At 36.4% G+C, this 14174-nt stretch overlaps 1 protein-coding gene across 1 annotated transcript; it reads right to left on the bottom strand.

Annotated features, from left to right (window-relative positions):
* Positions 1 to 1031: 1031 nt before the first annotated feature.
* LOC128213096 (tartrate-resistant acid phosphatase type 5-like) lies at positions 1032 to 13763 on the bottom strand. Its single transcript, XM_052918623.1, has 6 exons — positions 13668 to 13763; positions 9020 to 9225; positions 8559 to 8683; positions 7888 to 8085; positions 7412 to 7559; positions 1032 to 4996 (listed from the first exon to the last, which is right to left on the bottom strand). Exons 1-6 carry the CDS (start codon positions 13702 to 13704, stop codon positions 4748 to 4750), a joined length of 963 nt encoding a protein of 320 aa, XP_052774583.1. The 5' UTR covers positions 13705 to 13763; the 3' UTR covers positions 1032 to 4747.
* Between the last annotated feature and the right edge of the window lie 411 nt (positions 13764 to 14174).

Here is a 14174-nt window from a genome sequence, read left to right as displayed (position 1 = left end):
AGAAATATCAAATATGCGCATACTTATTTATAAAGTTTCATTTTAAATGAAGCCAAATGTATGAATCTGTGCATAGCATCTGGCTTATGAATATGATGAGTGTTTACTTATGTGCATAGAAATGTCTTGGAGCCATTCTCAGTGTAAGTACATTTTGTTCAATGACATTGTGTGATAAACCATCGCCATTTGCCTGCTCACTTTTGATTTCTACTCTTATTATGCACCAGTCAATTGTTACCACCCCCTCGGGGTATACTAGGGAAAAGGGCAGTGTTTTCACCTTTCAGCGATGTCCCCGCAGTGCCTGATGATTGCGGTGGTTTTGTCTTCCCGCAAAATATAGCGGGGAATTACCCTTACCTAAGATCCTTGGGGTGCGAGGTTATTTGGCAGGGATTTTACCACCAGTTCGTTCCCGCAGGGTAGGGCAGGGATTTTATAGGGAATTGGTTGGACTGAAAGTCAAAATATTCCCCAGACCTGGAGGGGGGGGGGGAGCGGGCGTGGTTACATTTGACTGGTGCATAAAGTTCTTTTTCTGAAGACGCTTTGAGCTCACTTTTTGTTTCCTCGCCAAGAATGAAAATCAGTAATCACCCAATGTTGTGGCATAGTGAAGTAATGAAGATTTAACCTCACAACAGTCTTTCTCAAATGCTGTCCAGGCTTTTTTATGCTTAAGAATAACTTACCTGGAGATGTCAGACCAGAAATCGTCTTGGCATGAGATTGGATTACTGTGGATCATCATGCACCAGTCAATTGTAACCAGGGCCCCCACATCCGGGGGTATACCGGGGAAATGGGCCGTGTTTTTACCTTTCAGGTGGCCCCGCAGTATCGGGTCTTCGTGGAAAATACAGTGCGGATGTGACTTAACCTAATGTCCCTTGGGTGCTGGGGGGATTTGGTGGGGACTTTGCCATCAGATCAATTACAATTAATTGACTGATGCATAAGCTTGCGTATACATACAGATTCAGTGTTTTGGTGCGCAGTTGACAAATTAACTAATTACTTATTAGAAGTTAAGAATATATATTTATTTATATAAGAATACTTTGCAATCTAAGTCATAGATTTGAAAAAGGTAACCTGTATCAATAAATGCAATTATACATAAATAACTGTGCAAATCTTTATGAATCATCCAAATATGAGTACCTTGCAGGGTCTATGTTATGTTTTAAAAATTATACTAAGGGAGCTTTCAAGATTAGCTTTCCAATCGCATACACAATGCAGTTTGAAACCTTGATAATTCAAACAAATCTTGGTTGCAGACCATTACTATTAAATATTTGATAAGTCACAGACATTATAAGGTACATTTTAAATGGGCTGTACTCAGTTAATAATGAAAAAGAAAAAAACTTTCTTTTTTATAGAAACCTGACATTAACTTGGTATCGATGTGTACCGAATTAATGCATTGAAACTTACTAACTGATGATGCACATAGTTTACAAATGATTTATTAATAGCAGTTATTTCGTGTTTTTCCATTAAAAAAAGATTACTAAGTACATTGTATGTCTACCGAGTATAATTCATTCCTTATGCGTAATCTGCCGTTGATGTTATTACGTGATTTAAGCGAGTTAGGTATATATCTGGAAATTTCACCCAGTCTTCATATCATAGTGGATTCGACACTGCACTGCATTGTTTTTACATTTTGGTATTTTATTTACAATAACGATATCAAAGAGTAAAATAGTTTATTAAAAAAATGTCCTTAGATTCGTTAAAGAAAATATCCAACTTTTTTGGTGCCATTCTGGTGTACAGTCCCTTTAATTAACAACAGGTGAAGCAAATGCTGTATTAAATTTGAGACAGACAAAAAGAAGACAGTACAAAGTTCAACAAGTGTGACCAATTTGAGAATAGTCAGTACCTTACGTAATTTATAAATATTCATGCGATTCAGACAATTTAAATGCTAGAAATCACAAAAAAACAACATTCCCTTGAATTATTCCTGTCATAGTTTAAACTCATAATCAAATTTCAATGCACAGCATTTGAAATAATTTTAAACAGATGAAAAACTGTTATTTTTAAAAAGCACAATACATTGTTTATCTTTTATGTGACCTAACATTAATATAAAAATTTATTCAGATCATAATTTAGAGTCTTTTCTTGCACTTAAATGTGAACAAGTATGCTTGGGATTGAACACTAAGAAAAACAAATTTCAATGAAATTAAATGAAGCACAAAATATACAAAAATTGAAACTTTTTAGACTTTCAAAACTTTAACATTTATACTAAATACGGTTACATAAAATGATGAATACATTTGTAGGATATGATATCCCACTAAATGTAACCGTCGGCTTCGTTCATTCTAAACTTTCTCTCAGTGATAAGGAATAAATTTTATTCACTGCAGTTGTTTTCTAACTTTATGATAATAAGAACAATGGAAACAATGCATTTACTGTTGATCAGTGCAGATTGTGGGAGGTCATGGTTGATTTCACTGAACCACCAATAAGCCCTGCCGAAATTGGATTCTCATTGGTCAGTCAGGTGTTTTTGGTAGGCATGATTAGTATGAATCTTAATTTTAACCATCATTTATGAATGTTTACCAAATCATTGAATATCGAAATAACAAGCGAAATGTTAGTTTGAATGATGAAAGCCATGAAATATGTGAAGTATTCAAAAAGAGACCATTTTCCAGTTTGTGTAAGTATCGAGAAAATATTAAGTAAACTTATTTATTGTTTATCTGGAAAATGTTGAAATCTCATGTTTAGCCTTGATTGCTATGCTATTGCAATATGTTTTATTCATTGCAAAACTAATGTAAAACATTTTTATGTTGACTTAAGTTTGTAGATAAAAACTAATGGTATTGGTGATATGAGAATGATCTCGTAAGTCTTTAAAATCCCTTTCGGTATTGTGAGGATTTTGCTCCAGTCTTGATCAGTTTAGCTTTTGAAGATTTTCAAAGTAACTGCAAAACAACTCCAGCTGCCTAGAAAGACTATGTCAAACCCTGACCAGATAAAATATCTAGTGTTTTCAAATTACCACCTTGGCAATGGTTTTATCATAACATAGGATATTAATGCTAGTGGTTTTAAAGAAAATGCTAGTGTTTTTGTATTCGGAATGATATATCATAAGTGGCACTAAATTGAACATAATTTATAGTTCTCATTGATAAAACACATAGCCCCAAGTACATGTTGATCTAAGATTTAAGGCTTGGATGGAGTCAGGTCAAGAAAATTGCATGTAACATTGTCAATACATTGTACTTTCCAACGCAAAAACTGTTTGTTTATTCAAGTATATAATGCACACCAAGGAAATGCAGTATTGCTTAACCAGCTCAATTGACATCATGAGTTGGACATTAAATTGCTGCAATTAAAGGCACATCTAGATATCAGAATTATTCAACCCTGATTTAGCAACCTTATTATAGTTTAATATATGAACTACTTTTGTGAAATGAAAGTTTTTTTAGATTTACAAGGACGGGTAAAAGTATTTGTAGTAAAGTAAATGTACTGCAACACCTGATACATGTTGCCTAGGAATCTTACAAATTCTAGGCACTCCAAATGTTACAGTTCTATTCAATTCGGAGTGCCTGAAATGAAAGCTTCTTGATTCTACATTCAACATCTGTATGACCAATGACCAGGAGAATCATGAACCTACAACCATTTGCAACTGTTGAGATAGGGAGCTATCAGGACAGAGACAGAGGACAATACAAGAATGGCCTACTGTTGCATTTATTGATGTCTTTTACAAATATTATCCAAAGTATGGCCCTGTGGTTTAAAGCTCCCCTGAAAAAGAGGTGACAGGTTTTCTATATAGGATATAATTACATCATTGAAAATCTTCTCTGAAACTGCAAATAACAAACCTTTGATATAAAATGATTTGATCAAATTAAACAAGTATGTGTACTTTGGTTAACATACGCCAACCACGTAAATTAATTTGTTTAGGTCTGATCTAACGACATTGAGATTTTCAAAAGAACTATGACTTTATCTGATTAAACACTTTAGCCCCCACCCCCCTCCCTCTACCCACACTTTTAAAATTTCCTTTGCAGCTTGCAAGCAGTTTTAGTCTAAAGTTTAAGCTAGCCCATTAAACAGTGACCCCTTGTGATGTGAGCCGATTTGTTTAATGCTTAGAACATGGTTATCAACATTCCCCTAAAATGAAGCCCTAGTCCATCAGTGCTTTCAGCACTTTGATTATTTTATGGAATACGATAACTACATAACATAACAGCAAATACATACACGTACCAGATTGGCGCCAAAAAAGTGTTTTTCTGTAACGAATTTCAGGACAATTATCATTGTTGATAAAATGTTTTACGCTTTGATATTATAATTGTAAAAACAAATCCAAAAATGTAAAAAAAAAAATCGAGTCGGAGACCGGGTTCGAACCGGTGTCGCTAAAATTGCAGTTCAGTGTTGTATCCACTGTGCTCTGAAGGCTTACACTAACCCTTGTTGTTGTTGTTGTTGTTGAGTTTATAAAGGTCTACCCACCGTTTTGTGGGATAATGATTTATGGTCAGACAATGAAGATCTGTCATTGATCAATAAAAAGGTTCCAGTGGGGCACAATTCTAACGTGTTTATAATAATTAGTATTGAATGTTACCTGAAAACAAGAACACTTCTGAAAATAGTTCATATTCGAAGCAACAGGTACTCTGGTATTCAGAATACTCTTTCAACTCTTTCTAGAATACATCGTGTAAGAGTACAGTGTGCTGCCAAAGCCATCTACAAAGCTCATTGTCATATTCTTAGACGTAGCCTCCACGACGGCAAAGCCTCCGAGATCAATAAGCTTCGCCCAGAAAAACTTGAGACTTCCGGCGGGAATATCCCGTTCGTGACTTTTGTTGTCTTCCACGATATTTCCGGCCCCACTAACAAAGTAGTCGACCGTCCACCCGCTCTCCGAGCTACTTATATGCTATAGATAAAATAAACAAGTATGTAATATTAGTTTAAATTCCCAGAATTCCAGTAATAGAGCACACGGCATGTACAATAAGTAAGTGTGGTTCACGCCTGCATGTTTGTAAAAATAGGACTCGATGGTTCCGCCTGTATGTTTGTGATAATGTGACTCGATGGTTCCGCCTGTATGTTTGTGATAATGGGACTCGATAAGATTTCGCCTGTATGTTTGTGATAATTGGAATCGATGGTTCACGTCTGTATGTTTGTGATAATGGGACTCGATGGTTCACGTCTGTACGTTTGTGATAATGGGACTCGATGGTTCACGTCTGTATGTTTGTGATAATGGGACTCGATGGTTCACGTTTGTATGTTTGTGATAATGGGACTCGATGGTTCACGTCTGTACGTTTGTGATAATGGGACTCGATGGTTCACGTCTGTATGTTTGTGATAATGGGACTCGATGGTTCATGTCTGTACGTTTGTTATAATGGGACTCGATAAGATTTCGCCTGTATGTTTGTGATAATGGGACTCAATGGTTCACGTCTGTATGTTTGTGATAATGGGACTCCATGGTTCACGTTTGTACGTTTGTGATAATGGGACTCGATGGTTCACGTTTGTATGTTTGTGATAATGGGACTCGATGGTTCACGTCTGTACGTTTGTGATAATGGGACTCGATGGTTCACGTCTGTATGTTTGTGATAATGGGACTCGATGGTTCACGTCTGTACGTTTGTGATAATGGGACTCGATGGTTCACGTCTGTATGTTTGTGATAATGGGACTCGATGGTTCACGTTTGTATGTTTGTGATAATGGGACTCGATGGTTCACGTCTGTACGTTTGTGATAATGGGACTCGATGGTTCACGTCTGTATGTTTGTGATAATGGGACTCGATGGTTCACGCTTGTATGTTTGTGATAATGGGACTCGATGGTTCACGCTTGTATGTTTGTGATAATGGGACTCGATGGTTCCGCCTGTATGTTTGTGATAATGGGACTCGATGGTTCACGTCGGTATGTTTGTGATAATGGGACTCGATGGTTCCGCCTGTATGTTTGTGATAATGGGACTCGATGGTTCACGTCTGTATGTTTGTGATAATGGAACTCGATGGTTCACGCTTGTATGTTTGTGATAATGGGACTCGATGGTTCACGCTTGTATGTTTGTGATAATGGGACTCGATGGTTCACGCTTGTATGTTTGTGATAATGGGACTCGATGGTTCCGCCTGTATGTTTGTGATAATGGGACTCGATGGTTCACGCTTGTATGTTTGTGATAATGGGACTCGATGGTTCACGTCTGTATGTTTGTGATAATGGGACTCGATGGTTCCGCCTGTATGTTTGTGATAATGGGACTCGATGGTTCACGTCTGTATGTTTGTGATAATGGATCTCGGTGTGGTTTATATATGCTTAGTTGTCTGTACAAAACTAAGCTAAAACTAGAAACACCGCAATGCGACGAAAACGAGATGTTTAATATTTTTGCAAAAAGAGAAGGAATTTTGGGAAAATTAAATAGGTGATGGATAAGAATACAAATGGAGAGGGAAAACTCTTATATGACCCATTTTGACGTTTAATGTTACCTCGATTTATAACATACAAACATGAGTGTTGCTGATGACACACAGTCATGTCATGGTGAAAATGTGAGCCAAGTTATTCCGAATTCCTCAAATTCATGACTAAGTAACATTCTTGCATGAGAAGAAAGAAGGATTTTTTACCAATATGACCTTTATGTGTGACCATGACCTTTAACCTACGGACAGGAATGTAGTCCCCCAATCCATGGCCAAGTTACAGCTGGAACAATCCAAAATACAAGACACTTTGCCCAATGATCCTAAAGTGTGACCTTGACCTATGACCTATATATAATGGCTCTTATATGCGGCACATTTTCTAGTCATGATGAACATTTGTGCCAAATTATTTCAAAATTATCTTATGTATGGCCAAAATACAGGACGGATAAGCCAAAATACACGGACTTTCGACAATTGGCCCTTAAATGCAACCTTGACCTTTTTTCCACAAACGTAATTTAAAATCCTCCAATGCATGACAAAGTTATAGCCTGGATAAGCCAAAATACAGGCATTTTAACCAACGATCTTTAGGGTTGACCTTGATCTTTGATGCACAGACCAGAGTCTTGTACGCGACACATCGCCTTGGCATGAACAATTTTTGTGCCAATTTGTTTAAAATCTCTTTTTGCATGGCAAAGTTATGTAGTCCAAACGCGAAAAACAAGGCCATCGCCTAGAAGTGTGACCCTGTCTTTTGATGTGCAGACGAATCGTTGACGAATCCCTACTGCATGACGGCCCATTGGTACAACATAATCTAAAAACCTTATTTAATAAATTAGTACAAAAGTAAGTTACCTGGAGGTTATGGTCGTGTCCACAGAAGTAGGCAGTCACGTTATATTTGTTCAACATGGGTTTAAGCCTATTTGTAAGACACTTTGTAGGTCCGTGTTCCGCTATAGAGTAGACCGGAAAATGACCAGCAACTAACAGGTATTCGGCTCTGAAACAGTCATGGTCGTGTTCCTTTAAATCGTTGCAAGAACTTAATTTAGCAAGATGTATTTTATTCAGGGCTGCACATTCATGATGTGGGCATCGTGTTTAAAACTTTTTTTAAAACATTTAAATATGTTTAGTAATTAATTCATTACCTGCACTATAATAATGATGCCTTCCCTATTCATTTAAAATCATTATACTTTATTGACATATTGTGAAAAGGCGCATATAAATCTTGTCTAGAACAACAATGTATAGAAATGATAGTTGAAAACATCAGCCTAATAATTTAGGCAATTGAAATTAACCATGCTTGTGTCATATCCTACTTAGACGACTTCAGCTGTGTATCCAACCACGCCCAATGATCCTCGGCGACCTTGACATTCTCGGGGCCATGTGGTTGATCTCCGACAATGTCATGGTCGGTGTTACCACACAGTAGCACTGTATCAATCATGATAATGTCGACCCCGTCCCCTCCAGGGATCTTGAAATTTAGGGAGTAGTAGTAGTCTGGGAAGTTCCTGAAAAAGTAGATCATATAACGTCATCGTTAGTGTTACCACACAGCAGCACCGCTTCAAGCATATGTCGGCAACTCCCCCTCCAGAATTCGGGAAGTTCCTGAAAAAAAATGTTCCAACTGCAGATGTATTATTCACTTTGGTTAAATTTATATATATTGTGTGTCAGTACCAAATAGTTTGGTTATCTATATGTAATATTCAGCAGATTTCAATGATCGAGAGATTTTCACTCCCCGTTTTGTTTGTAAAACATACTTCAGTTTTAATTCTGTATGTGGTTCAAGAAGCATTCAGATGTGTTAATATTGTGACAGTTTCTATGCAGGTGTCAGTATCTCCTCCAAGAAGTTACGGCGGCTGGCTGAGACGGACCACAAGGAGCAAAATCTCGCGGCATCTCAATCCGACATCAGTCATTACTTCAAGAACGTGTTAAAATAAATAGCTACAGCAGCCTCCGATTCACTCACCAACGCTCTGACCTTTTGGTATAAGCTATCTGGGCAGAAGCGTTACCATAATGATCATGATTTCCGGCCACGATGTACCAGGGATTCATCAGGGAATCATAGTGATATACGTCCTCAAAAGTTTCCTGGCAACAAATTATGAATATATACATCTATAAACGTGTTAAAAAAATCTAACAAGGTATACTCAGTTAATATTTTGACATATTTGTATAAATAGTATATTCATAGTTAAGTACCTATCTGTTTTAAAAAACAACAACTTTAAAACATATCCTAACCAATACACTCGTCTCATCTTTACGATCATTTCTATTGAAAATAATAATGCGTGCATCCCGATACCGTTATATTATTTTATACTGATCAAGATGCGTTGAAAACAATGTAATTTAGTGTATACGCAAACTGTATGATGCATACTGCATATAATTAACAACAGAATAACAGTATGTGTGGACCTTAAACCTCTTGTCATCTACATCAGTGACCCCGTTGGAGTAGAAGTTGTCCCCTAGGGCGAGGTTGAAACTGGATTGGTACATCTCGGAGACTTTGGCCATCTGTTTAGCTACTTTAGTCTCTATAGGGGTGTCGTAGGGCCAGAAAGGGATCCCGCCCCAGTCCCCAACCGCCAGGAACCGTAGGCTGTCCATGCAGCTGACCTCTGAACATGAAAGTTATGTAAATACACATAAAAGTATACCAATTGGTCTACCTGGCAACAGCTGTTGTCAAAACGGGCCTGTTGAATTCTAAAAAGGGTTTATATTGGCAATTTTGGGAAGTTTCCAAAAAAACACATGAAACTGGAAATTTTTCGCGTATTCTTTGTAGCACAGGGCCGTGTCAAGTGGTGTAGTGAAGGAAGCCCTAGAAGTCGTAATAACAAATACTGTGCTGACTATAAAAACGCCAAACGGCGGTTTCGAAGACTTCACGGAAAATCTGTAAACACCTATTTAACGACACTTGATATGGAACTTGACAATGCAGCTGAACGCGACCAAAAACGCTTTTGGAAATTAATAAGGAGACGGCGTTGTAATGTTAACCGCCTTGGGGCGGGTATAAACTTTAACGGTTCTGTAGTTTGTGATCGCCTACAACTTACGCAAGAATGGGGCCATTACTTTGAAAAAATATATACGCCTATTAATAAAACAGAATTTGACGGAGAGTGGCATGAATATGTCTCCGCGGAAGTTTAAACAAAAATTTCGAAGTTTGCATCCTGACCCCAACGCGACTGTGTGTCCCCGCCAAATCCGCAAGGCTATTTTAGAATGTCCATCAGGGAAGGCATCAGGACCGGACAACATTTATTATGAACACTTAAAACACTCGTGTGACTCTATATCTCCAGTGTTGTCTTCTTTATCAGCGATGTTGCGTCACGCTCATATTCCGAGCACACTCAAATTGGAGACAATCATAACACTACACAAGGGAGGTAATAAGAAGAAAGACAACCCTGATAATTATCGAGCGATCACTTTGTCATCGGTAATATTCAAACTGTTCGAAACTGTCGTGCTTACAAGATCTTAACAACAAATCATGGATGTAATCAACAAGCAGCAAGGAGGTTTTCAAGACGGACTCGGTTGCCTGATGGCGTCGTTTACATTGCGTGAAAGTATATTTTATGCACGTGAATGTCACTCTAAAGTATACCTGTGTTCCATGGATGGCCGGAAAGCGTTTGATACCGTTTGGCACGACGGCATTATGTACAAACTGATCACAGAGTGCAAGCTAGACCCAACAACACTTCTTGCTTACTCCGAAATGTATAAAAACGTGAAAGGTTTGTTAAAAACCAAGGTCTATTTTTCTCCCTACTTTGATATACTACAAGGAACGCGCCAAGGCGGACGGAGTTCCCCGATTTTGTACCTCCTGTATATCAACGGTCTCATTAAAGAGCTGGAAGCCAGTGGACATGGTATATGTTTATATCGGATGAAAGTTGGCAACATCACTGTAGCAGATGACATGATTTTAGCTTCCTTTTCTGTTAACGGACTGAATGATATGTTAAGGATATGTGACCTTTACTCTAAAAGATGGCGTTATGAATATAACGCATCTAAGTGTTCCGTTATTGTCTTTAACGAACGTGGACGTGCTAAAATGAATAGATGCTTTAAACTTGGAAATACTATAATATCTGAAGTTAATAGCTATAAGCACCTTGTGATGCATTCCTCTCAACCTCAAAACTTATCGACGACGCATGTCGAAAACTGGGAGGTACACTCTTAGAAATTTGTAACAGCGGGCTTAACCCATATTCACTAAACGCGATGAAGAACTATATACAATAGCGTTGTTATACCAAAATGACTATTTGGCAGTGAGTTTTGGACAAACTTATGCAAAAACGATATCGTCAAACTAAAGAGATCTCATATGTTCTGTGTTAAATTTATACCTAAAAGCACACAGTAAGCACGGACTTTGCGCTATGTGCAATTGATATTAGATCAGTGGAGACTTGTATTGACAAGAGGAAATTACAGTTCCTAGGACAGCTATGCCGCTTACCAAATGCGTATCTCGCTAAAACAGTTTTTAATCATAGGCTGGCGAGATTCATTAATTATGACCAGCAAAGCCTTGGATTCATACCTGAAATATATAGACTCTTACAGAAGTATAATCTCATAAATTATATTAGTTATTATATATTCTATGGTACATTCCCGTCGAAATCATGTTGGAAGACCATATTGAACAAACATGTAATCTATGCTGAGAAACGGCGACAGTTGATGTACTTGTGCTCGCGTGATGACGCTGGAGAGTTAATGTCCAAACTTTTATGTGACAATAAACCAGCATATCTTTGGTTGCTGGCCAACAAAGGCAATACTATTGGATTCATTTGTAAACAAATGATGAATATCATTAGCCCAACAACTGAAAGGGACTATATACGACAATGCACTTATTGTGATTTATTAACAGACAATTTAGTTGTGCATCGAATTTGCTTCTGTAGTGCTCATGATCCGAAACGGCATTTGATGTGGAGATATGTTCTCACCAACTCTGACACTCCATTGAATTATGCTAGTTTCATTTCGTTAAAGCCAGTCATACAGAGCAATGAACTGATTGAATGTGCTGTTGATTGCCTCATAAGAAACACGTCTTTATATCTTGTGAACCTCATTTGCAGCTTGTTCACATAGTTTTCTGAGAAATTTTATAAACCAAGACATGCTGGCACATCATAACTGATATATCGTTATGACTATTTATATATATTATTTATGTGTAGAAAGGATGTGATATTCATTAAGCAAATTTATCTAGCTATTTCGCTTTCGTATCTAGGAAATGCATGCACTGTGGATATTGTCTTAAAGTGTGTATATTTAATATTGGTCTTTAAATTGTGCTTTATGTTTACTTATAGAGTTAAGTAAATATTGATAAAGCAATATGAAATAGGCACAGGCCTGGTAATACCATTCTTGTGAAATTCCAATATATGTACTCGAAAATGAATTATATAAGTGTGAATGTTGTTTAAATATTTCTCTAATTGCAAACTGTCATGTTGTAAACTTGTTTGTTGTACATTTATAAGCTGTAGTTTTGCTCTTCATAGCACTATGGAGGAAATAAAAGTATATATATGCGTTGTTTTGACACGCCCCTGCGATTTGAAGAAAAATGAACAAAGACTTAAATCATCAAATTAAATTTCTAGGTATAGTTATATATATTTATCATTATACATATTGCTAAATAAATTAATTAACTAAAGAGATTTCTTATATGCTGTCCAGTGATTTATATTGATAAAAAATGATATTCCACTATTTCAGACAATGAGATAACAATTTGATATTTTTCACTGTTTAAAATATATTACTAGAAAATATTAACCAGAGCCCCAACAATCGCATAATACACCTGACCTATTTTAAAGATACCAAAGTTGGTGATGATTGGTTGTACGTTATGCAAATTTAGAAAACAAACACAGTTTTTGTCAATTCGAGGGTCATAACCCTGGAGTGACTTAGATGACGTGGCTGGTTATCGAATCAGACCAAGACATTGTGCTCATAAACATATCGACTAAAGTTGGTGTCGATCTGACAAAATGTTTCTAAAGATGTTGATCGGACAAAACTGATTTAAGGAAAATTCTTTAATTAATGGTCGATAACTCTCGGTAGTCCAAACAAATTGTACGTTGACGGATTTTTTTTTACGATTTTTGATATTGCAAATCCTTCTCGACGTTAGAAATTAGAAGAATCCCTTATAACACGTCTATTATTTTAGACTAACTCTCGAAAAACTCAAAGTTATCCAAGATTATAAAAATACTTATGACCATACTCATTCTGAAAAAAAAATATGATGATAATTGGACAAGACCGATTTCAGGTAAATTCTAAAATTAAAGGGCGATAACTATATAGTGACTTGAGCGATAAATATGGCTGGTTATCGCTCCCGTCCAATATTGTATGCCCATACAATTCTATTCTATTTTTAAACAAATGATTGCTTGAATTCTTTAAAAAGATAACACTTTCAATATCAATTAATGTTTACAAAAAATGTCACAATTTTCATATTTGATTTTTTTTTATTTCCTTGATCCGGAACTAACCAAGATCCGGAATACCCCAAACAATGGTCATTCTAAAATGCCGTCCAGACTTCTTTCTTAATGATGTTTAGCCTGGACTTATAAATCACGGTTTGTAAATGTAATGTCCCGAAATATGGTACGTTACTGTATAATATTAAAACAAACTGTGAGATAAAATATGTATCATGGCCCGTATTGTCTACAAATATGGTACGATATATAAAAAAATGTGAGTAAAATTATAAATCAGGGTCCGTAATGTCCCGAACTATGGTCAGTTATGTCCCCAAATATGGTCCGTTATGTCTTGTCCGTAATGTCAGTGATCCTTTTAATAGGAATTAGGTGAATTACTTCCCCAAACAACTGTTATTTAATAGTTTAGTTGCACACCAAAATTATATAAAAAATACAATTATCATTTTAGTTTTGTGAAAACAATAAATACTGTACTGTAGAAGTTAAAACAGGGTAAATAAGAATACCTCGAAGAAAAATACACATAAACATAAATCTTATCATTTTGTACTTTCTTTTTCACAATAACATTGGTAATCACATGACATACTGTATCACATGACACTACATGAGGATGTGTATTAGTCGGTAAAAACGGAATCCTGTTTATCGTTGAAAATTTGTTAAATTACGATTTATATTTTCAATTTGATATTCTTGCGTTTTAAAGATTTTAAAGTATCTCAGTAAATTATTTTAGATTGAGCCATTTCATGCCTATTACGTATACTGTACGTATTACTGCAAAAGATAGGCAAACTGATCAATGATGAATGTCTGCAAACAGCATTTTTCATATATCAAAATGTTTTCAGGGGGTCTGTAGTTTCTGGAATGGCTAATCATATTGTTCAATACCGATGCGAAGCAGAGAAAGTCAAGTCAAGTCAACACATTTATTCACTCAAATTCATGCACAACATGAAAAATTGAGGTAATTGATAAAGACAATACAATTCAAATGCAGAAAAATG

Source organism: Mya arenaria, chromosome 13 (genome assembly GCF_026914265.1).
Source record: "Mya arenaria isolate MELC-2E11 chromosome 13, ASM2691426v1".
In the NCBI taxonomy this organism is placed as follows: Eukaryota; Metazoa; Mollusca; class Bivalvia; order Myida; family Myidae; genus Mya; species Mya arenaria.
The sequence above is the reverse complement of the archived record's forward strand: the minus strand, read 5'-3'. Positions and strand labels throughout refer to the sequence as shown.

Coding starts and splice junctions, on each gene's coding strand:
- LOC128213096 (XM_052918623.1), bottom strand. CDS start 13,704: ATGATAAGATTTATGTTTATGTGTATTTTTCTTCGAG. Junction 7,560..7,887: donor ACACAGCTGAAGTCGTCTAA/GTAGGATATGAC, acceptor TGACTGTTTCAG/AGCCGAATACCTGTTAGTTG. Junction 4,997..7,411: donor GACACGACCATAACCTCCAG/GTAACTTACTTT, acceptor TTTTATCTATAG/CATATAAGTAGCTCGGAGAG.